Source organism: Diabrotica virgifera, chromosome 10 (assembly GCF_917563875.1).
Source record: "Diabrotica virgifera virgifera chromosome 10, PGI_DIABVI_V3a".
Lineage (NCBI taxonomy): Eukaryota > Metazoa > Arthropoda > Insecta > Coleoptera > Chrysomelidae > Diabrotica > Diabrotica virgifera.
Window position 1 is genome coordinate 6,162,104 of NC_065452.1, and position 26,587 is coordinate 6,188,690.

Genomic DNA, 26,587 nt, shown 5'->3' on the forward strand with positions numbered 1-26,587 from the left:
AAAACAGGGAGATGTAATATAGTTGGGACAACCTATATAAATTAAGTTGTAAATATCTTTATCAAAATATAATGTAGTGTATTAGCCATGCTCGAAGACAATGACTCCTGACCGTGAATTAATACGTGAGGTTTACATATTAGGTAGTGTATAAAAATGCAGCATAGGTAAATTCAAGAGTTGTTATAATTAGATACTTGATATGTACAAATGTGTGGTATAGGTAATGATTTGTATTTGTAAACAATTATGGTTGAATCACCGTTTATACGATGTAAATATAAAGTTATCCAAACAATAGAGTTTTAATTAATTGGGACCAAAAATACATTAACATCACACTATTTAATACAGTTTATTTATGACGCATAACGTAAAAAATTAACGTAAAAAGTGAAATTATGTATAGGTTATATCATTAGCTACAATCCGTAAAAGTTTCAAGTTTCTACATTGTAAAAAACAAGAGAATTTAGGCATTTTTCCATTAAAATTGTTTTTTTTTATTTAAACAATTAATAAACATAAACAAAAATTTTTTGTTGTCTATTCGTGTACTGTTCCCGCGAATGCATGTCTGCAAATTTTCATTCATTTGAATGGAAGAAAAGGTAGTCAAATTAACATCCAAAGATTTGACGCAATCTATTGAATTAAATAAAAGCGTTTAAAAATCATCGATTACGTCATCGCGCCCAGAAGGACGACGTCACTAGTATGACATATATGCCAAAATATCGTAATTTAAAAATAAAATCGACCTCTTTCGGGTTTTTTCCTTAACCCTGGATTGCTACACTTATTTTCTAAACTCAATCTGCTACATCGAGGTACAGTGGTACCCCAAATAAAATCGACCTAAAATATTTATATATGTATGTTTTAAGAACTTATGACAAAAACAATCTTAAGATAACATGCTAAGAATTTATTTTGTATACAAAAATATTTTATTATATTATTATTCACAAGTTTATTTTCATATTTTCTACACCCACTACTGCAAATTGGTGTAACTTACAAACAAGGTTGGGGTACAAGTGTACCCCAGGTAGCATTCCAGGGTTCAAGTCGCCTTTTTACGAAATAACGAATTTATTCCTTTCACTTGCATCGTACTGTATAAACAAATATACGAGTGTTCAAAATTTAAAACTTTATTGTTTATTTATGACGCATAACGTAAAAAATTAACGTAAAAAGTGAAATTATGTATAGGTTATATCATTAGCTACCATCCGTAAAAGTTTCAAGTTTCTACATTGTAAAAAACAAGAGAATTTAGGCCTTTTTCCATTAAAATCGTTTTTTTTTTATTTAAATAATTAATAAACATAAACAAAAATTTTTTGTTGTCTATTCGTGTATTGTCACCGCGAATGCATATGTCTGCAAATTTTCATTCATTTGCATGGAAGAAAAGGTAGCCAAATTAACATCCAAAGATTTGACGCAATCTATTGAACTAAATAAAAGCGTTTAATAAAAATAACGGCAAGCGTTAGATTTGTTGTGCGCAGACGAAAGAAAAATGTAAAGCATTTTTAAAAACCCAAGGGGACAACGTAGTGACGGAAATTATGGATGACCACAATCATAGTTAATTAAACGAAGATGTACTCAATCGTCAAATGTTAGTAACTCCTTGAAGTGAAAGACCGTAGAAGATATCAGTGAACGACCTATGAAAATGGGGGATATGAAAATTTTGCATGAGGAATTAAGAAATGGCAATATTAGTACCTTGGCTACCAAAGATGTGGAATTGGTTAGAAAAATATGTATAACGCCCGACGATCTCTTCTGCCTAAATTGCCAAAAAGTATGGAAGAAACTCATGAACATTAAAACATTTCCAGTGAATACCAACAAAAAGGAGGATTTTCTAATGGTAAACGACATACAAAAACCAAATTATTGTTTTATTACAACAGCAATTGAACTTTTGAATATTGCTCAAAGTTTTTTATGCAAATGTTCTCCATCCATGATCTAAAAGAAGATCATTATATACCTTTGGTTTTCTTCTTATTGCCAAATAGAAAAAAAAACATACATATACATAGACTGGCATTTAAATACCTTACTTAGCACAGATTTAGCATGTAAATGTGGTTATATTGTTTACTGTAAATATTTTAGGATTGCATTTTTGTAATAAAATTATATGTTATAAAATAAATTATTGTTTTCTCATTCCTATATAAATATATTAGCTTACATGCAACTTACTACAGATAGACAAATTCAACCCAATTAACTCGACAGTTAGGAAAATAAAGGGAACCTATTGCACATGTTATTACCTGTCTTTTATGTAGTTTGGGTTATCTATTTGATATATTTTGGGGTTGGTGTTTTATTGTAAGTCGTTCCCCTGCCCCAAGGCAAATGTTCCGTAATTGTTAATGAAGTATCCTAATAGGTCGTTAGTTAACACTACATAAAATATGATGCACCTAAACAAAATCAGCAAAATCTTAACGTACAGATAGTCGAAGATGACATAAACCCGATTTTTCCGTAGAAGATTATAATTTATATTTCGCGTTTACCTACTAATACGTATGTACTTTGTTTTTCATTTCGGATTGAGATCAAGTCCATTTAATCTACTCATATCTGATATGCTGAAGACTATTCTTTGCAAATCATTTAAGCTAATGGCAAAAACTACGGCTTCGTCGGCATATCTAATGACTTTTAGAGGCACTCTATTCTGCATGCGTGAAAACGTGAGATGTCTTGTTCTGCTCTAGCAGCACTTATTGTAATCCAGAGAAATAAGGTTTTTTCCACCTACCTCTACCGAAAGTATACTTTTCCGGACCTGATTGTAGGGAGCAAAGTTGTACTTTTCCTCCCTAGGGAGGAAAATATTTTTCCTCCCTAGGGAGGAAAAGTAAAAGTGACGTCATAATATTTCATTCATGAAATATAACTTATTGACGCCCTGTATAATATCTATTTTCTATTACGGAGTATCTATACATTTTAACGTTTATTTATAAAACATCCTGTATTTTGCAGAATGGTAAAAAACAGTAAATTGTTATTTTTATTTAACAATGTTTACATTAATAATTTGACTTATATTTGACAGCTGACAGTTATATTGTACCTACTTGTTGTTTTAGTTCTAATAAATTTTGTTGGTTAGTTACATAAATAAATTAAGTAAAAATGACAAAATGACTTGTTATTTGAGGAAGGTGGAAAAACCATATGTATAACATGGGAGTAAAGTGCCTTTTCCTCCCTTGAATGATTACTGCCCTCCGCTACGCGTCGGGCAGTAAACTTCATTCTCGGGAGGAAAAGTTACACTTTCCTCCCTTGTTATACAAATAGCTATTGTCGGGACACTTGAGCAGCCAGGTTGCAAATGGGTTTTTTGGGTACTATATACTTAATACATTATAAATACAAATTTTAGTTATTAACAAATAAGTTTAAAAAATGGCAGTTTTTTCGTTTAAATCGCTACAGGTAAAAATAGGATAATTAAATATCTAATTTAGACCATTCATCTTTTAGTAGATGAGCAAAGGTTCAAAATGGCAGTTTTTGAATTTTGGACCGATCATTTGTTGCTTCGCTATTGCGAAATAAGACTAAAATTTCGAAAATAAAAAATTTGCTATAACTTTTGCGAAAATGAACTTAAGACTTTGATATTGCATGAAAAGTTGAGACAATCAGTATATATCGTGCACAAAAAATTTCAAGACGATTCGTCAATTAGTTTAAATTTTATTCAATTTGTTTATCCCAAAGAGCTTTTTTTGCAATGTTGTTCTTCAGAAAATAATAATGATACAGCAATTATGTGGAGACTACATGAAAGAAAAACACTATGTTTTCAAATAATTTAAAAAAATCAATCAAAAGTCATTTTTGTCATTCCGAAAACATTTTACTAAAGTAGAGCCATTTTTGGCTTAAAAAAATTTGAATAAATTTGGTAATATTAACTGGGATAATATTAATTTGGTAAATCCACTTTGGGATTTCAAAAGCTGGAATTTTTACACGAATTTTCAAAAAAAAAACTTTTCGTCTAGGTTAAATGCGGTCAAAGTTAGCCACTTTTATTATTTAATTCACAGTTACTTCTATATATGTACATAAAATTCTACTATAACAGTATTAGTTACCATACTCCTCCGAAACGGCTTGGCCGATTTTTATGAAATTTTACACGAATATCCTGTAGGACTGAGAATAGGTTTTAATCTATTTTTCATACACATAAATTATAAGGGGGGTTGCCCCCTGACATTTTTTTGATTTTTTTGGACAAAATTGTCTACCTTAATTTTATCTGGTGTAGAATTAAAAAATACATACAAACCTTAATTTTCACTCTTCTATCACCAACCCCCATTTTTTAATAGTCGTCTATATATTTACATCTATAAAATTCTCCTGTCACAGTGTTAGTTGCCAAACTCCTGTGAGGCCGCTTGACCGATTTTTATGAAATTATATATGAATATTCGGTCCTAGAATCGGTCGTAATCTATTTTTCATATCCCTGAGTGATAAGGGGGGTTCCCCCCTAACAATGTTAATGTTAGGTGGGGATATGTGTACATAACGTACTCTACAAGACTACGAGTACATATAAATTGAAAACATTATGATCAAAATCCATCAACAAGCTCCAGAGATATTAATCGCAGTATATGTTTGAAGAATCAATTTCATTTTTTGAGTGCACGGATTTTAATAATTCCCCTCCACCGACCACGAATCGATTTCATTAGGATGTAATTTTTAAAGCTTTATTAACCACTTTGTTGAAGTTCAAAGTTTACTCAGACTTTTACAGATAAACTATATACCTTGAGCTTCAAAATGGCGCTAGTTATGTTGCTTAATTGTTATAAACAAAGTAGCTGTGAATTAAATAAAAAAAGTGGCTAACTTTGATCGTGATTAACCTAGGCAAAAAGTTTTTTTTGAAAATTCGTGTAAAAATGCCAACATTTCAAATCCCAAAGTAGTTTTAATCTAGAGTCTATATTAACAGTTATTCAAATTGTTTATAAGCCGAAAATGACTCTACTTTATTTTAATTTTTCGGAATGATAAAAATGACTTTTGATTTTTTTTTATTTGTTGAAAATATAACTATTCTTCTTTCACGTGGTTTCCACAGAACTGCTATATCTTTCTTATTTTCTGAACAATAATATTGCAAAAAAAGCTCTTTGGGATAAACAAATACTTACTTACTTAATCCAGAACTCGTCTACCTTTCATTGTGAGTTGTTACGGAGTTAGGTTCTCCGTCGTTTTCTTCCACATTTCCTTCCATTTCCTTCTATCCATGGCCAATGCTTTTGTTTCCTCCCATTTTATTCCTCTTTTGTCGGCCGCTTCCCTCACTTCTTCTGTCCACGTCTTTCTTGGTCGTCCTCTCTTCTTTCTTCCCATATCTCTCGCTTCATATATCTGTCTTACTATTTTTTCGTCTCCTCTTCTCAGTACATGTCCGAGCCATCTAAGTTATCCTTGTTCGATTGTTATTGTAACTGGGTGTATTTTCAGATTTTGTCTAAATGTTTAATTTCTAATTTTATCTTTCCTTGTTTTTCCCTCTATTGTTCTCAAAAATCTCATTTCTGTGCTTATTAGTCTATTCTTTTGCCTTTTTGTTAATGCCCAAGATTCACAGGCATAGGTTAGAGTGGGTTTCACAATCTTTTTTACTATTTCGGTTTTTATATTCTTAGGTATTTCTTTCTTTTTTAAAAAGTTACTCTTAATACTATTGCTTACCAGTACCAGCTTAATACTATTACTTAATACAGCTTACCAGTCTTTCCAATTCTTTCATTTATCTCATCTTCTAATTTTCCATTCCGGCTTATGATTACCCCCAAATACTTATATCTGTCTACCTGTTCAATTTTGTGTTTTCCGTTTTGTCTTCCAATTATCATTGTTTTTGATTTTTCTTTATTTTCATGTATCTGATTTTTAGCTCTTCATACAATATGTTTATATTTTCTTCTAATTGTTTTTCTGACTCCCCAATGATCACCAGGTCGTCTGCGTAGCATAGTTCTGTCATTTGTATCATTCTTAACTTCCAATATCCTACATTATATTTTCTCCATTTGTGTTTGCATTCTTTTATTACGTCATCTAGTACTAGGTTAAAGAGTAGTGGACTCAGGACACAACCCTGTTTTAATCCAATGTTGCTGTCGAATACTTTTGATTTTTCATTTCTTGTCCTTACATAGCTTTTCGTTTTTTCATATAAACTCTGGATGCATCCTACTAGACCTTGTTCAATTTTTCTCTTCTCAAGTATTTTCCAAATATCTTCTCTTTTAATTCTGTCGAAAGCTTTTTCCATATCTATGAAACATGCATGTATTTCTTTTTCTGTTTTAAGAGCTTTTTCTATTATTTGTCTGATTATGAAAATCTGATCATTCGTCCCTCTTTTTTTTCTGAAACCACTCTGGCTCTCCTCAAAAGTGTTCTCTAGTTTTTCTCTTAGCCTGTTTTCTAGTATACTAGCATAAAATTTTCCTACTGTGCTTCCTAGTGTTATTCCTCTATAGTTTGAGCATTCTTTGCTATCTCCTTTTTTATACAATGGTGTTATAATGCCTATCTGCCAGTCTAGTGGTACTTTCTTTTCTTTTTTAGCTTGGTTAATGATGTTTAATAATTCTTGTTGTCTTTCTTCATTCATATATTTGACAATTTCTGCAGTTATATCGTCATGTCCTGGTGCTTTTTCCAGCTTGATTTTGTTGATCGCATTTGTTAATTCTTTTTGTGTTATATTTTCTATCTGTTCTTGTTGCTCTTGTGGGGTGTGTTGATTTTTGTTTTGTTCTAACTTATTTCCTTCTACTTGTTCCACTTCCAAGAGTTCTTCAAAGTATTCTCTCCACCTCTCCATAATCTCATTCTCTTCTGTGAGTATGGTTCCATTCTTATCCTTCACGTTTTTCAATGTATTTGGTTTTGGTTTTCTCATGCTCTTAAGTGGGGATAAACAAATTGAATAAAATTTAAACTAATTGACGAATCGTCTTAAACTTTTTCGTGCATTATATGGACTGTTTGGCTCAACTTTTGTTGGTCTATTTGGTTAAGTCTAAAGGCAATTTTCGCAAAATTTGTAGCAAGTTTTTTATTTTCGAAATTTTAGTTTTAATTTGAAATTTCCGAAACAACAAAATGATCGGACCAAAATTCAAAAACTGCCATTTTGAACATTTGCTCATCTACTAAAAGAAGGATACTACAAATAAGATGTTTAATTACCCTATTTTTACCTGTGGCGATTTAAACGAAAAAACTGCCATTTTTGACACTTATTTGTTAATAAACTCGTCCGAACTGTGACGGGTAATTTTGTATTTATAATGCATTAGGTATATAGTACCCAAAAACCTATTTGCAACCTGGCTGCTCAAGTGTCCCGAACGTGGTATATTTTTGCCTTATTTCCCTGGCGTATTGTGGTAGTTCCTCAATTTTATGAAGGCGCTTCAGTAGCAGTGGCGGAACATTTGCCTTGGGATAAGGGGCGACTTCCAATAAAACACGAACCACCAAATACATACAATAGATAAACCCAAACTACAAGACATGGATAATAATAAGTTTGTTCCAACACGACTGAGAACCGTCATGTAACGATCACATTACTATACAGGGTGTTTCATTAATAATTGTCCATATAGTAACTGGAGAAACCTCAGCACAAAATACGAAGATTTAACCTAAAACACTCAAATAAAATGTGGTTCCTTACTGAATTACAGGGTGTTTTATCTAAAAATTTAAAAACTATTTTTGCCCAGTATGTATTTTAAAACTATTCGACGTATCTTTTTCATACTTGGCAGAAAGTGTGACTACTATACACCCTACTAAATTATGATAAACAAACGTTTCTAGCTACTACCAGAGGAGTACGGCAGGGGATAGTAAATGATTGACCCTTCTCAAATTCTACGCCACTGGAGGAATTACTATTTTAGTGCCGTTTTTAGATTCTCCAATACTTTTTACGTAAATAATATGCTCCTCATTCGTAACGATAAAGTTATTAGCTTTCGAGATATTTGAAGTTAAATATGAAACGGCACAGTTATTTTGATTAATTTATGGTATGATTCATATGATTAAAATTTAAAAATTATTTGTACCCAGTACTTTAAAACCATTTGGCGTATCCTTATCATACTTGGCAGAAAGTGTAGGTACTGTACACCCTACTAAATTAAGATAAATAAACGTTTCTAGATACTACCAGAGGCGTACGACAGGGGATAGTGGCAGGTTGACCCTTCCCAAATTCTACGCCACTGACGAAATTGCTATTTTAGTCTAATTTTTTATTTTTCAATATTTTTTACGTAAATAATATACTCTTGATTCGTAACGATAAAATGATTAGTTTTCGAGATATTTGAAATGAAAATTGAAGTGACACAATACATTAATCAAAATAACCGTGTCGTTTCATTTTTAACTTCAAAGATCTCGAAAACTAATGACTTTATCGCTACGAATGAAGAGTATATTATTTTCATGGAAAGTATTGGAGAATCCAAAAATTGAACTAAAATAGCAATTTAGCCAGTGGCGTAGAATTTGGAAAGGGTCAACCATTCACTTTCCCCCGTTGTACGCCTCTGGTAATAGACAGAAACGTCTGTTTAACATAATTTAGTAGTTTGTATAGTACCTATACTTTCTGCCAAGTATGAAAAGGATACGTCGAATAGTTTTAAAATTCTGAGCAAAACTAGTTTTTAAATTTTTAGATAAAACACCCTGTAACTCAGTAAGGAACCACATTTTATTTAAGAGTTTTAGGTTAAATCTTCGTATTTTGTGCTAAGGTTTCTCCAGTTACTATATGGACAATTATTAATGAAACACCCTGTATAATTATCGTTCCATGTGTTCCATGGGAACAAAATAATACGTTCCATGGTACTGCGCAGGACGGTGATCGTTACATGGACGGTTCTCAGTCGTGTTGGAACAAACCTAACATGTGCAATAAGTTCCCTTAATTTTCCTAACTGTCGAGTTAATTGGGTTGAATTTGTCTGTCTGTACTAAGTTTCATGTCAGCTAATATATTTTTATGTTTCAAAAATTTTTCCTTTAATTCTGGACCGTGTTACGGGGGGAACAGATACGCCGATACCCATTGGCAGGGTTGCCAATGGGTATCGGCCTTTCGGTTGCTGTAAACTATACATTGTCATCCAAAGTATACAAAATATAATGTGCAACATCTTCACGTCTGCCCCACCCTAAAAATTTTTATATGGGCGCCCATGCGGGCGGAGGGGAATTACTATATTCTCAGCTACTGCAGCTATGCTGGTATTGGATAAGTCTGAACCATTCATGAAAACATGATAATTCTTATGTCCTGCAGCAACACGTTTTTATCGCACTTCTTCAGTTTTCTGAGTCCTTTTCGAAGATTTTCTGAAGACTAAAATACGATGCATCTATTTTTAACCACGAATTCATGTCCAACACGCAAACATGTATGAAGAAAAATCTCTTCTTTAAATAATAGATATTTTCATTCACTTGACCGTGAATTCGTGCACTTAACGTAAACCGAGTACCTGAATTTAAGAACTTCAGAAGGCTGTAGCTCGAGAATAATAGTTTTTCAGACCTAGGTGCCATGGATTTTTTTAATCTACTCACTGAGAACTATCATTGACCAAAGTTTCGTTAAATTTGACCGGGACCACTTTTCCATAAGGAGTGCAGCGGGGACCTTTTTTTTTAAATATGATAAGTCATGTGCCACGAATAATTCTACTCTCGAATAATCAATAAACAACGTAATATCCTGAAATACCAGAACTTACAATTCATCAGGACAGTTGATCGGCTGAGCAAGTCGGTAGCCATCCTTCAAATAAGCTGCTATCTCAAAAGGATCGATCTCTATGTAAGGTTGCTGGGCTAGTGTGGTCAGTTCCCAAAGCAACACGCCAAAAGACCAAACATCGGAACTCGGCGAAAAGGTCTTGTGTAAAAGACTCTCTATTGCCAACCATTTAACTGGTCTATTTTCATTATCACCAAGGCAGTGATAGTCGGAAGGGAATAAATCCCTTGATAAGGCATTATCAGCAACTAGCACGTTTAATTTGTCATCGACCCTAAAAATAAAATAAAATAAAGTTATCTATCTATTTTGCCACCCACCATTAGATGGTATAAGTGGCTCCTGATTATATATATATATATATATATATATATATATATATATATATATATATATATATATATATATATATATCTATTTTATTGGACAAAAGGTATTGCTGGAAATGGAAAGGAACTACACTTCTGAATACCATAAATAAATTAACAGCAATAATTAAAACAACCGATTTTCAAACAGTGTCGAACCAATGTTAAGGAAGGAACAAGCCGGGTTCAGACCAAACCGCTCATGGATAGACCAAATAGGGGTAAGTTTTAATCCAAATTTAATGCTGTTAAATATTCAAAGCATAAATAGTGATAAAATTTGTGATGTTATTTTAGAACTTAATTCTCATAAGAGCTTAAATATTATCTGTTTAACGGAACTATGGGAATCAAATGATTCTATTGGGAACGTCAGCATTGAAGGTTTTATCCTAGCAAGTTATTTGCGAGGTAACTCAATAAGAGGAGGAGGCGTAGGAATTTGGGTTCGAAAAGGTCTTAATTTTAATAACAAACTCAATTCTAGGATAAAGCAATATTGGGTTGATAAACATTCTGAATTTTGTATTATTTCTTTCAAAGACAAGAAAATAACTCATATTATGTTATATTAAATTATTACAGATCACCATCTGGTGATTTAAGTATTTTTTTGAATAACCTCGAAGGTATTTTAAATTATTTATATAAACCATATATGTATAAGTTTTGTAATATGTGGTGATTTTAATGTAGATACCAGAAATATGACTAACGACCATGTTAATCTACTCAATGTTTTACTGAATTTTAATATTAATTTTAATCTTGTTAATTGGCCAACTAGGGTCACGGATACCAGCGTTACAACATTAGACAATGTATAGTTGAGTCCGCGAATCTTTACCCGTGCGTCATCATTTAAAGCATACGAAATAAGTCGATGATAAGTCGGAAATTGAAATTTACTAAACGCAACAGCAAGTGACAGTAAGTGATTTGCTGTTGCGTTTAGTAAATTTCAATTTCCGACTTATCATCGACTTATTTCGTATGCTTTAAACATGATGACGCACGGGTAAAGATTCGCGGACTCAACTGTATTTGTGAATTTCTCGAACGTGTACTTGACAACACTGTATAAGATCACAGAACAGTTTTGGTGGAACTTGACTTTGAAACGGAATTGTCATACTTTATACAAAAAAGACAATTTGGTGAGGACTCGATAAATCACTTTATCGTTAACCTCATTAACGAAAACTAGAATAGTGTTTATGGAATCTTAGACACTAATCTAGCATTTCAAGCTTTTATAAATATCTTTTTGTATCATTTTAATAATAGCTTTCCATCAACAAGGAAAAAAAATCAAAACAACTAAAAATAAATGGATTAATAGCGAAGTGCGAAAATCGAGTTTTGAATTAAGAAATTTACACGCATTATCAAGGGCAGTACCAATTCTTAGAGATTTTTATCAACAACAAAGGAAAAACCATAGAAAACTTTTGACCAAAACAAGAAAAGATTATTACCAGAAAATCATTACTTCGTCTGATATTCCTAATAAAATCGCGTGGAAAATTGTCAATGATTTTTCAAAAAGTGCTAATAACAATGCTAATACTTGTTTAATGTATGATGACAATAATATAATTACAGATTCCCAAGAGGTAGCATGCACTTTTAACACATTTTTTAAAAATGCACCCATTGATATCGTGTCGAAAATTCCATGTAATACAGTAGACAAAGACAGTCAGTCAATTATTACAGATCATGAAAATTTCTTTCAGTTGTACCCATTTACTGAGCAGGAACTAATCGAACTCCTGCAGAGTAAACTTAAAAACAAAGCCTCTAGTGATTTTGACGAGATACCTGCATTTTTGGTGAAAAAGGTTTTACCTTTTATAATCAATCCTTTAACTTATCTCACCAATTTGTCTTTTTGCAATGGGGATGTTCCTAACTACTTAAAGACATGCAAAGTAGTTGTTTAGACATTTTATAAAAATTATTTTGTTATATATTTTAATGTAATCTTTGATTTTATGATGGATGTTGCTATGGTTGACGCTAACAACTGAAGATAATACAGTAGAGCGTCGATAATCCGAACTAATTGGTACAGGGGTAGTTCGGATTATCAAATTGTTCGGATTATCGAACATATGTTCAAAATACATACAAAGCTCATAAAAATAGTACATATGTACATACGTTTTCGTTACAAGGAATAAAACACCTGCATAATAAAAAAACATATTGTATGAATTTCTGCATAAACAAAACAAAAATCCGCGGTCATATTTTGTCCATATTGTCATATTAAATCCAAAAATTCGGTCCGCGATCATATTTTTTAATTTTATAATTTTTTTGCGTTCGGATTAGTGATCGTTCGGATTACCAGGGTTCGGATTATCGACGCTCTACTGTATTAGAAAAACTAACTCTTGTCAAAGCAGCAATAAAAAACTCAAAATATATCATCCCTTTTTGCAAATGAAATTTTTATATTAAATTGATTAATTCAATAATATGGTCAATCACCATTGATTAGCCCGAAGTTTATACATAATTATTTTGGTCCAATTCGAGCGGATAAAGAAAATTTTTGCAGCAAATAAGGTTTACACGAGGTTACGACATTCAGTGCGAAGGAAGCCGATGTCCATTTGAAAAGGTTCACACAAGGTTACGACATTCAGTGCTAAGGAAGCCGACGTCGATTTGAGGTTTAAAAAAAACCGTATACGGTAGGTGACTTTTGATTCATTGTATTTTTTCATCTGTGCAACAATGGCTGAACAAGAGTTAAAGAGTTTAAAGGCAAGAAGGGGAGTAGTTAAAGGTAAACTTACAAGGTTTAAGAATTATTTTGATAAAATTGATAAGGATGATGTTTCTAAAAAATTGATCACAGATGTAGAGTTTAGGTTAAGCAAGGTTTTACCCTTGTATGAAGAGATTCATGTGATTCAAGAAAAAATTGATGAACTAGAGGTGAGTAAGGATAATGAGAATGAAATTAATACTTTTGAGGCTTAGTATTTTGAACTTGTTAGTGATATGCAAACATTTTGCGATAATTTTAAAATAGAATATAATGCAGATATTGTATCAGTTCATAGTGATTCAAATAAAGAGGTTAATAATAATAGTTTTCAGGCATTGGTTAAGTTGCCCCCTATTTCTTTATGTACTTTTAACGGGCACTATGACTCGTGGCTCGAATATAAAGATTGTTTTCTGGCATTGCTTCACAATAATGCTTCTTTAACAGATATTCAGAGATTTTATTATTTGCGATCTTCTCTTGAAGCAGGTCCTCAACAAATAATAAAATCTATAGAGGTTTCGTCAATAAACTATAAAATAGCTTGGCAAATGTTAACAGAGCGTTATGAGAATAAAAAACTTATTATTCACAACCACTTGAAGGCAATTTTTGATCATCCTGCTATTAATAACGAGTCTCATCTTGAACTAAGAGATTTATTTGATAATGTCACTAAACATTTACGGTCATTAAATAGTTTAGGCTTAGACACACAAAGTTGGGATAGCATAATAATATTTATAATGTGTTCTAAATTTGATGCTACCACTAGAAGGGAATGGGAATGTTTCAAACATAAAAATGACTTACCCAGTATGACAGATTTAAATATATTTTTAAAGGAAAAATGTCAAATGTTAGAGAAGCTTCAAATATCTTCTGGTTATAAAAATAATAAAGAAAAGGTTCGCAATGTAAATTCTCGAAGTTTTGCTTCTATTGAACGTCAGTCTAGTGTCAAATGTTACTTTTGTGAAAATGATCATCCGATATATAAATGCGATGCATTTTTAAAATTAAATATAAATGACAGAATCTCGGCTGCCAAAAGATTAAATTTGTGTTTAAATTGTTTAAGAAATTCACATCCTACATGGAAATGCAAGTTACAAAATGTATAAAATGTCATAAATTGCATAACTCATTATTGCATTTAAATAATCCCAACGCAAATGTTCCTAGAAATATGGTTACTACTGATATAAACGATCCGAATCAACATAGAATAGGATCGAATCCAAATATCGACATAATAGATAATTGTATTGAACGTTCAGACAACGATCAACGTCAGCTAAGTTCTTCTCTCCATATTTCCAAAGACGTTGCCAATTCATACGAGATTTCTGAGGTTTTATTGTCGACGGTCTTAGTTCGCATTGTAAATGGAAATAAATCGATTGTTTGTCGTGGATTATTGGATAGCGGTTCTCAGAGTAGTTTTATTAGTGAGAAAATTTGTAAATTATTAGATTTAAAATGTCAAAAGGTAGAACATTTGGTCAAGGGTGTTGGAGAGGCGCTAGCAAAAATTAATAAAGAAGCGATTGTCACTAAAAGTTCTTGCCAAGGAGATTTTATTATGGATACTCATTGTTTGGTTATTCCCAATATTACGGGAAAGTTACCGATCAGGTCTTTCAATAAAAATTATTTAAAAATTCCCTTAGGTTTAAAGTTGGCAGATCCAGATTTTCATGTATCTGATGATATAGATTTATTGCTAGGTTCGAGTATATTTTGGTCTGTTTTGTTAGGAGGTAAAAAATCTTTAGGTCCTAATATGCCGATTTTGCAAAATACAAAATTTGGTTGGATAATTGCTGGGAATTTATACCTTAATTCTCTAGAACCTAAAAATTCTCATACATTTTTTAATGTTAATTCTTATAATGAATCAATAAATAATCAATTAGTAAAGTTCTGGGAGATTGAAGAATTGGATTCGTCAAGAAAAATATTGTGAAATGAAGAAATGTTTTGCGAAAATTATTTTAAGGAAATGGTTAGAAAAAATTTTTCAGGAAGGTATGTAATTAAAATCCCATTTAAAGATACAATAAATGAATTAGGGGATTCTAAAACTATGGCGTTGCATAGATTTGACTTATTGGAAAAACGTTTAAACAAAAATAAAGATTTGAAGAGTATGTATGTTACTTTTATGAATGAGTATATGGAATTGGGACATATGTCGGAGACGGATTTTAACAATGATAACGGATATTTTTTACCGCATCATGCTGTGATAAAACATTCTAGTTTAACGACTAAATGTCGTGTAGTCTTTGATGGTTCTGCAAAATCAAGTTCAGGTCTGTCTATAAATGATGTGCAATATATAGGTCCATCTCTTCAACAAGATATATTTTCAATTCTTCTAAGGTTTCGTCTACACAAGTATGTTATAAGCGGTGACATATCAAAAATGTATCGTCAAGTTTTAGTGGACGAAGATGATTGTCAATTTCAAAAAATAATTTGGCGTGCAGACTCAAATGAAGAACTAAAATGTTATAAGTTAAATACTGTTACATACGGTACCGCATCTGCTCCGTATCTTGCTGTTAGGAGTTTGTTACAAGTAGCTGAAGATAATAAGCATGATTATCCATTAGCATCAAAAATAATTCAGCGCGACTTCTATATGGATGACTTGCTCAGTTCCTCAGATACTAAAGAAGAAATAATAAAGATACAGAAAGATGTTTCGAAAGTTTTAGCTGATTCAGGGTTTGAATTACGAAAATGGCTTTGTAATGAACCAAATATAGTTAAAGATTTTAACATTAATAATGATTTAGATGTTGCTGTACTTCCATTAGGTGAACAAAATAAAATGTTAGGGATCTATTGGGATCCACAGAATGATTTTATTGGATATAAAATAAATATTGATTTTTCTATTGAACCACGTCAATGGAATAAACGCTGTATTCTGTCGGTAATTTGTCAGATATACGATCCATTAGGACTATTAGGTCCTATTGTAATAAATGCAAAGTTAATTATGCAAGATTTGTGGAAAAGAAAAGTTGAATGGGATCAAGAGTTACCACAAGACCTTATTAAAGTTTGGTTAGAATTTTATAGTAATTTAAATTCTTTGAATGAATTAAAAATACCACGTCATGCTAGTATATCAGATTATATTAATATTGAATTACATGGTTTCAGTGATGCATCTACACGGGCTTATGGTTGCTGTATCTATATAAGATGTTTAATGTCGTCAGGAACTTTTATATGTAATTTGTTATGTGCAAAATCACGGGTTGCACCATTGAAATTGTTAAATCTCCCTAGATTGGAACTTTGTGCGACAGTTTTACTAGCTAATTTAATAAAAAAGGTTTCGGATTTTATATGTATTCCAGTGAATGGTATTTATTGTTGGACTGACTCCACAATTTGTTTGTATTGGATTAAGGGTGATCCAAGTACATAAATGGAAACAATTTGTTGCCAATCGAGTGCAAGAAATACAAAATTTGACTAATATTACTTCTTGGAATCATGTTCGATCAGAACACAATCCAGCAGATTTGTTGTCACGAGGAGTTTCGGTAGATAATTTAATGAATAATAATTTGTGGTGGTCTGGGCCAGAATAGCTTCTTCAAGATAGTAAAAAATGGAATATTTTAAATCCTGAACAATGTCAGAATGTACCGGAGGCAAAGGTTGTTTCTTGTGTTGCTGTTAATTACTTTAATTTGGTTAACTATTTGTTAGAGCATTTTTCTTCATTGAACAAAATTTTAAGGATTTTAGCATATATTTTACGATTTTGTAATAATTGTAAAGTTAATAATAAATCAAATAGAAAGACTGGTGTACTAACACCAGAAGAGATTGAAGCAGCTCTAGCATTAGCAATAAATTCTGTTCAAAGAGAATGTTTTCCATTAGAATACAAGCGTCTAATGAATAATAAAGAAATACCAAATAAAAGTAAAATTATTTCTTTGACTCCTTTTATTCATGAAAGGTTACTAAAGGTTGGTGGACGGTTAAGAAATAGTAATATTCCGTTTGACAGCAAACACCAAATTATTTTACCAAATAATCAGATTTTAACAAAAAGAATTTTATTAAATGAACATGAACGTTTGCTTCATTGTGGTGTTCAACAGTTAATTTTTTCATTGAGGCAAAAATACTGGCCTATTTCAGCTCGTAGCTGCTGTAAATATGTTATAAATAAATGTATAGCTTGCTTTAAAACTAAGCCAAAACCTCTAAACTATTTAATGGGTGATTTGCCCCAGAATCGGGTAAATAGTTTTTCAGTTTTTCAAAATGTAGGTACTGATTATGGTGGTCCTTTCCTTATCAAGGATCGCAAAACTAGAGGCGCTAAATTAACCAAAGCTTATATATGTATTTTTATTTGCATGTGTACTAAGGCTGTACACATTGAGTTAGTATCAGATCTTACCACTGATGCGTTTTTAGCAAGCTTCAAAAGATTTATAAGTAGAAGAGGAAGACCTTGTAATATTTATTCTGATAATGGTTCAAATTACATAGGTGCAAACAAGGAAATAAATACTGTTTATGAGTTTTTAGAAAAATCATCTGACTCGATTTCTCAAAGTCTGTTACATGAAAAAATAAAATGGCATTTTATACCTGCAAATTCTCCAACGTTTGGGGGTTTATGGGAAGCGGGAATAAAAAGTATTAAGTCTCATCTAAAAAGAGTAATGGGTTGTCGATCTTTCACTTTTGAAGAATTTAGTACATTGTTGCATCAGGTGGAAGGTATATTGAATTCTAGGCCTTTGTCCTATTTCCGGCGATCCTGATGATAGCACTGCCTTGACGCCAGCGCACTTTATCATTGGACGTACCTTAACTATGTTGCCAGAGTGTGATATCACTCATGTTCCTGAGAACCGTCTCGACAAATGGCAATCTATACAATTAATGGTTCAACAACTATGGTCAAGATGGCAACTAGAGTACTTGAACGAGCTACAAATGCGTCAGAAATGGAGATCTAATTGCCACCAAATGTTAAAGCTAGGACCTCTGGTGCTGATCAAAGACGATAGGGCTCCTCCACTTCAATGGCCTCTTGGACGAGTGACAGAAATGCATCCAGGTCCAGATGGAGTTACTAGAGTTGTGACTGTTAGAGTGCGTGGTCATGAAACAAAAAGAGCACTCAATCGTGTATGTGTTTTGCCAATAGACTGTTAATTTTATTTGTGTTTTGTATGTTAATTTGTTAGTTCTGTACGTTTTTGAAAGAACTGCGTCTTTTCAACGGGGCCGGTATGTTTAGACATTTTATAAAAATTATTTTGTTATATATTTTAATGTAAACTTTGATTTTATGATGGATGTTACTATGGCTGACGCTAACAACTGAAAATAATATTAGAAAAACTAACTCTTGTCAAAGCAGCAATAAAAAACTCAAAATATATCCCTTTTTGCAAATGAAATTTTTATATTAAATTGATTAATTCAATAATATGGTCAATCACCATTGATTAGCCCGAAGTTTATACAGTAGTTCCCATTTTTTAAAAAAAAAAGGAGATCCAAAACTGGTCAGCAATTATAGGCCTATAAAAATTCCCAGTATATTTTCAAAGGTATTTGAGTATGGATATTTAAAGAGATTAAAATGGTTATCTAAAAAACAATAATATCATAACTATAACTCAACATGGTTTTCAAGAAAATATATCTACTAATACGGCAGTCCATGCATTTTATGCTCATTTAACCAGTTTGATTGATGCAGGCGAATGTCCTATTGGAATATTTTGTGATCTCAGTAGCGCATTTGACTGTGTCAGCCATGAAATATTATTTTAAAAACTAAAACAGATAGGTATTACAGGAAATTCTTTACAGTGGATTATGTCATTTCTAAACAATAGACGGATCAAGGATTGTGTGACCAGTTGTAGATCTAGTCTTGTTACTACAAACATGGGTGTTCCCCAAGGATCTATAATAGGACCAATTCTCTTTGTAGTCTACATTAACGACATCGTACAAGTGGACGGAGCGCTAAATTTCACTATATATGCGAATGATACGTCAATTATTCTATCAAACAAATCCAACGTAATCCTACAACATCGATGTAATGATTTTTTTTCATCTTTATATTCTTGGTTTTGCGATAACTCGTTGCATCTTAACGCAGAAAAAAACTCAAGTTATACATTTTCACAAGAAACAAAAATACCTGGAAAATCTTCAGTTTATTTTTAACAACATGCAAATAGCTACGGTGACGTCAGTCAAGTTTTTGGGAATAACGATTGACGAAAGTTTTGATTGGAAGTTGCATTGTGGAGCGGTTGTTTCGAAGTTAAGTTCCATTAGCTATCTAATTAGAAATTTAAAATATGTTTTGACGGAAAATCAGCTAATTATGATATATTATGCAATCGTGGAGTCCAGGCTAAGATACGGAATATGTTTTTGGGGTATGTCTGGTTATGCAAATGGTATTTTCGTCATACAAAATAAAATATTGCGTTGTGTCGCTGGTGTCTCCCGACTAACTAGTTGTAGAGAATATTTTAAAAAATATAAAATATTAACATTGGCGTGTCTATACATTTTTGAATTATTTGTTTTTATTTTTAATAACTTACATCAGTTTAAAAGGAGTGGTGATATGCATAATTTAAATAGTAGATATTGTAATAAACTTTGTATAGCATTTTCAAATAGTAACATTAAATTTAAATCGCCCAGGGTATACGGGCTACAGGTGTTTAATCATTTGCCCACAGTTGTAAAGTCCACCAGTTCAATAAATGTATTAAGAGGAATCTTAGGCAATTTTTATGCGAAAAAGTGTTTTATACAGTCGAAGAATTTTTTAGATCTTAGATATTAGCTGTATTTCATTTATCTTTTAAATTCATTTCATGTCTTGTTTAGTCTAGTTTAGTGTTTAGTTTTTAGCAATGTATATTTAAGAAAATAAAGAATTTGAATTTGATATAAAAACACTTAGGCCGTGTTCTCACCAAAGCATCCGACGACTGCAACGCAATTTTAATGAGACCGCAACTTTAGTTCAGTTGCTCTTGTGTACTTACTGAAATCAACTGTTCAATAGTTCTCGTGTGCTCGAACGAGGGCCACAAAATTCAAAGTTCTTGCTGTCTCGTCCGCGATGAGTAAGCTATTCTTGACAACTGTAGAGGGCAAATGGCGTAGAGGGCCGCCAGCAACCAATGACCAACTGGAAGAGATGCGTTGAATTGCCGTTTATTTGGTAACAAGTGCATTTAAACATTAGCGTCGAGTCGCGTTGCTGTTGTGTTGCGGTCGCCGGTTGCTGTTGATGAGAACAGTCCTTTAGAGTAATCGTAGAATAGTCGCAGTAATTCAACTCTCCACTATTCATATGCGTTGTGGATTTCAACAAGAGAGCCGTCGACATGCTCACAAATATGGGCCATACGGAAAGCACTAAACGAAATATGAAAACCAGAAAAAGTAATAGATCTCATCAAAGAACTCTATAGTAATACATACAGTCACAACGGCATAACATTTGAGCCAATAGCTGTGCTAAACGGAGTAAAACGGGGCTGTGTTTTATCTCCTTTATTATCTCCAATATTGTATTGGACTGTATTACCAAAGATAAACTCTAACAGAGGAATCCTCATCATCAATGATGCTAGAAGGTGAAGTGCGTATGTAGAAGTGTCTGTTTTTCTATTGTTGAAAGCCCTTTTGTGTTCTGCTTTCCGTTTGTCAAAGGGTCTGCCAGTTTGACCGATGTAAGTTTTCGGACAGTCACCACAAGTTAGTTTGTAGACACCACTCTGTATTCTTCTCACTCTGTATCTCTTTCGGCTCTTATTGTTCTTAATATATTTGCTTAAGTTGTTGTTAGTTCTGAAAGCTGGTGTTATTCCTTTCTTTTTTATGTATCTGGCTATTTTTGTTGTTATCTTGCCAGTACATGTGATACAGCACAAGGTACTGGGTCCTTTCTGTGGTGGTGGATAGACTAATTTCAGGGCTTGCTTATGGAGTTTTTGGTTTAAAATTTTATTAATTGTTTGTTCGTTATAGCCATTGTTTACTGCTATTTGTTTAATGATGTTCAGTTCTATTTCGAAGTTATTTTTTGACATGGGAATTTCTGTCAGTCTATGTATCATGTTATGGTAGGCTGCTAATTTGTGTTGTGTAGGATGGGATGATAAATTCTGTATAGTTGTGTCAGTATGGGTAGGTTTATGATATACGGAGGACTCTTGTTTGTTGTGTACTGTGGTAATTGTTACATCTAGAAATTTTATGAACTTATTCTGTTCTGTTACTACTGTAAACTCAAAATTACTATGAAGTGAAGTAATGTATGATAGAAATTGGTCAAGTTGTCTGTTAGTTGACCAACTCGAGACAAACAGCTTCCCACTCCCCAACCTCTTCAGTTAAAGACTTTAAAAAGGCAAACCCTTAGTAAACTAAATCACTTGAGAAAGGCACTCTGCCGAAACAGCTGTAGTCACATAGTTATAATAAATTTTGTGGGAGTATAGAAAACAAACGTTTTCAGTGTTTTATTGTTAGATAAAATGAACTTCCATCATGTAACGGTCGAATCCATCAATTATTTAAATGAAAGAAAGTTGTTAAATTTTATGATTTTTTTTTGTAAATGGCTAATGATAAATAAGTAGGGAGGAATGAGATTAAATATTATTAGGTGTATACAAGAAGGGGATTAATTGATGTGTGGAATAAAGTGAAGCGATGACTTAAATCGAGAATGGAAACTTACAAGAAAGTTGGATTAATATGTATTATTGGAAAGCAAAAGAGAAAATGAAAGTAAGTCAAATGGATGAAGATTAACATGGGAGACGTACAGTGGTTTATAAGATTAAGGAAATAATTGACGATGTATGGGAGTGAAGTCACGATTAAAGGAAGATTGACGAACAACACATCACATTGTGTGAAATCTTCATACAAATCCAATCGGAGTCTGCTTTTATCTTGATATTATGAATCAAAGAAACCCCATCTGGGATATTAAGATGTTTTTTGTTAAAATGGTGGGAAAAAGCAGAAGTATTTCACGTTTAGAGTGTTCAGTAGTTCTAGTGAAAAGTGATCTGTATGTGCTACCTACATAGGAGGCATCACATTCAGAACATGAAAATCTGTACACACCACTACGATTCATGAAGTGAATTGGATCTTTAGTATTGGTTAAAATTTTGTTGAGAGTATTATTAACTTTAAAAGATATATGAACATAATTTAGTTATGGAATGGTAATGACCTCTATATGGAAGGAATAAATGAGTTTGAGTTGTAGGCTAATTGTTGAAGACGATTAGATTTTCTTTCCCGGATGAGTTTAGCAATAATGTCTGGACTATAGTGGTTGTTTATCGCTATTTGTTTGATTATGTTAAGTTCTTTGTTGAATTCAAGTGTGGATAGAGGAATAGTGTATAGTCTATTGATGAAACTTATAAAACCAGAATATTTGTGGGAGAGCCAAGCAAGGAAGATAAGCAACTGCCCACTGCTAAACCATCACGTTGTTAATAAAATTTGTTATTTTATAACACATTTGACAAATTTGAAGAATAAATTCATTAGTAAAAAATTTATCAGTAAAAAATATTTTTACTTACATGCAATTTCTAGCAGCCAAATCCTTATGTAGCAAATGCTTCTTGTGAAGATACTGCATGGCTTGTATAATCTGCAAAGCCATATCAACAACTTCTTGTGTTGTCAAAGTGTGATGAACTCCTTCCGAAGATACTTTACACTTCTGAAGAAACAGTTTTAAATTTGTGTAGTTTTTGTAAGGATACAGCAAAAACGGAGCCATATGCTCTTCCACTGTAACCCTGAGGATGCTTAATATATGTTTGTGGTTCAAGGCATACATCGACATTCCTTCTTGGAGCAACAGGGATATTTGTACATCACTAGCATGGTCTGCAACTGTTTTAACAATGACAGTTTCCTCATTGCCATCTTCTGTGGTGTAAGATCCATGGTAAATTTTGCCAAATGTGCCTTCATGAATAACACTGCTCAAACGAACTCTACATCTAAATTAAAAAATAACTTCAATCAATTCAATCAAGAAAAACAAACAAAAAATATTACAGTGGAACCCCGATAAGTCGGCCCCCGATAACCCGAAGTCCGGCTAACCCGGACCAATTTTCGTCAGACAAACATTTCAAATGTGTGTTTGTGTAATTTGAACTATACGATAGTAAAAATGCCTCATGGCACACGGCGCCGGCAGCAGAGCGACGCGACGTTATTATCGGAAACAACAAACACCTGTTATTCCTTATTTATTTCAAACTGTCTTAGCATTGTTTAAAAAAGACTAAAAGAGTACATATTTAAAAAATTATTTTTTAAACAATGGTCTTATGTTTTCACTGTTCTTAAATAACATAACATCGTTCCCATTGTGACTGTATTGTGTGTAGTACAGGTTTGTATTGTTCGCTTCCGTTTGCTTAGGTTTGTGTTTGCGTGTTTTTAGTAATTTAGATGTGTAGGCACTGTGCATATATTTCATGTTATTTCAATTATAACGGAGTTTATCTGTAAGTATACCGTATTTTATTAATTTTTACCATATTCTCCGGCTAACCCGGATTTTCGATAACCCGGATCGGCCGCGGTCCCGATTAATCCGATTATCGAGGTTCCACTGTAATATAAATTCCTGGACAGCATTAAAGCATAACTTTAAACTGTGACGATTTTTATAATCACCACATACATATACACATAGTTTCAAAAGTTATGCATCACCTAAAATTATGCTCATTTTCATAGTTGATTTTTTCATGAACACATTGGGATTCCGCTAATGTTTTTTTGAAGTGAAAACTTCTTTAGGGACGTTGTGCGATTTTTGGATAGGGGAAAAATCATTGAATTCGCGACCGTCATCGCGATCGTGTAACGATATGATGCCAACGGCAAGCGATGAGTTGATCTACCAGAGACGACCGGAGGAGCATCCGTGTTGGCACATAGCACCGCTGGGGGAAACAGAAGGAGTAGTGGCATCGAGAGCATATTTAAGGCCAGCCAGGAGAATGAGAAAATGAGTCGTTGCTAGCGAATTAAACTAGCAATGGCTCGATAGCTGCTGCTAGCGTGTTGAACTTGCATTAGCTGGCTTGGCAAAGATGCACCGTATATTGAGGTGGAACTATGCCTAGGCGGACGCCACAGTAGTGACGTGGAGTCTTGCCATGGTCGTTATCGCAGTAGGCTGTAGTAGCGAGGAACGAGTGACTGCATTACAGTGGAATGCGGGGTCTCCAGGCTACGTTGATTTCACGTAGCGAGATTGTTATTGTATATATTGTTTATCGTATTATTTTAATGTTGCTATTATGATCGGATGACTGTAATAAAGTCTAATATTGTTTTTCCTTTGCAGAAGATGGAATTGTATTTTATTTTATTTTATTTGTTTGAAACTGTATATAATTATCTTAAATATATTTACTTTATTTTTAACCTGTGTTTTACTGAGTCTGTCGTCTTTGAAAGAACTACCCGTTACAACCGTCATCGCGACCGTCATTGCGACCGCCATCGCTTATGCTATATATTATTTGTATGTATATATAAATTATATAGAAGTATTTAAATTTAAAATAAATGTAAAACCTTTTTTAGGATGGGTAAAAAGGATTTATTTCGCGACCGTCAGCTCTTTCTCGAAATAAATTTTGTACGTATCTATATTATGTGTATGTATACATAAATTGTATATAAGTATTCAAATTTAAAATAAATGTAAAACCTATTTTTGGGTAGGGAAAAAGGATTTATTTCGCGACCGTCATCGTGACCGTCATCTATTCGACGAAATAAATTTTGTACGTATATGTATTGAAGTGAAAACTCCTTTACGGACGTTGTGCACATTTTGGATAGGAAAATGTATTAAATTGGCGACCGTCATCGTTTCGAAAAAATAAATTTTTGAAGTGAAAACTTCTTGAGGGACGTTGTGCACTTTTTGGATGGGAAAAAATATTAAATTAGCGACCGTCATCGCTTTGACAAAATAAATTTTTGAAGTGAAAATTTCTTTAGGGACGTTGTGCACTTTTTAGATGGGAAAAAAGTATTGAATTAGCGACCGTCATCGCTTCGAAGAAATAAATTTCTGAAGTGAAAACTTCTTTTGGGGACGTTGTGCACTTCTTGGATGGGCAAAAATTATTAAATTAGCGGCCGTCATCAATTCGACGAAATAAATTTTTGAAGTAAAAACTTCTTTGGGGACGTTGTGCACTTTTTGGATGGGAAAATTAGCGACCGTCATCTCTTCGACGAAATAAATATTTGAAGTGAAAACTTCTTTAGGGACGTTGTGCACTATTTGGATGGAAAAAAGTATTAAATTAGCGACCGTCATCGCGACCATCATCGCTCCGATGAAATTGATTTTTGAAGTAAAAACTTCTTAAGGGGCGTTGTGCTCTTTTTGCATGGGGAAAAATTATTAAATTAGCTACCGTCATCCCTTCGACGAAATAAATTATTAAAGTGAAAATTTCTTTAGGGCGTTTTGTGCGCTTTTTGGATTGGGGAAAAGTATTGAATTACAGACCGTCTTCGCGACCGGTCGCGAATAAACATTAATTATTGGTGCTACGCGCAGGACAGCGGATAGTTTGCTCTGATTGGGCATTCCAATGACCTTTGATAATTATTGATACATTTTAATTTTTATTACATTTCGATATAAATAAATAAATTTGTTTATTGCAAAATAAAAACACATCGCTTTGAAATAACACTTTTTTAACAAAAATTTTCTTTGTTCATATATTTTAACTTAGAGAATAAAAGTTTATTATTTTTAAACATATGCAATTGTTTAAACAATATTTCACAAACAATAATAAAATTAGTTTGATTTTTGTGGAATTAAAATACAACAAAATATAGAGTAAGAAAATAATATATTAGATAAAGATTGGAAGAAATTTTGGTGGAAATCAACTTGTGTGAATCGAACACCGCTGTCCTGCGCGTAGCACCAAAAATTAATGTTTATTTAAACAATTTCTTGACGCCGTGGTAATTAATCGATTTTAATTTTGCAATTTGCAAATAAAAGGTACAGTACACTTCTATAAGCAAAAAAAAATTCAATTTGCTATCTGCTTTATTTTCAGTCCTGCAACATTTAAAAAAAATGAATCTTTTTTGCGAAAGCTGGATTGCAAAATTTGTTTTGGAAAATCTATTAAACAGATCTTAATGAAATTTACAGTATTGTTTTACTATATCATAAAGTCTTTCTGGGTAAAATATGAAGGTCCTAAGTGTAGCATAAATGGTTGAAAAACGTAAAATGCGAATACTTGTTTTTGTATGGTTTTTTTCGCAATTATTGCTATTTTGCAACAAGGGTGACTATTTTTTAAATTTTAACCAATTCGATATTGTAGGAAATTTAATTACGCAACTTTTATGTCAGTACAT

The 26,587-nt window shown here is 32.6% G+C and overlaps 1 protein-coding gene across 1 annotated transcript in view; it reads right to left on the reverse strand.

The window, feature by feature from the left end:
• Positions 1-26,587, reverse strand: part of LOC114333959 (tyrosine-protein kinase Dnt) — a 67,189-nt gene that overhangs the window by 19,635 nt on the left and 20,967 nt on the right. The window contains exons 4-5 of the mRNA XM_028283959.2: positions 22,726-23,154; positions 9,891-10,187 (exon numbers count right to left, since the gene is read on the reverse strand). Of these exons, the coding sequence (XP_028139760.1) occupies positions 9,891-10,187; positions 22,726-23,154 (726 nt within the window). The remainder of the gene's footprint in view (positions 1-9,890; positions 10,188-22,725; positions 23,155-26,587) is intronic.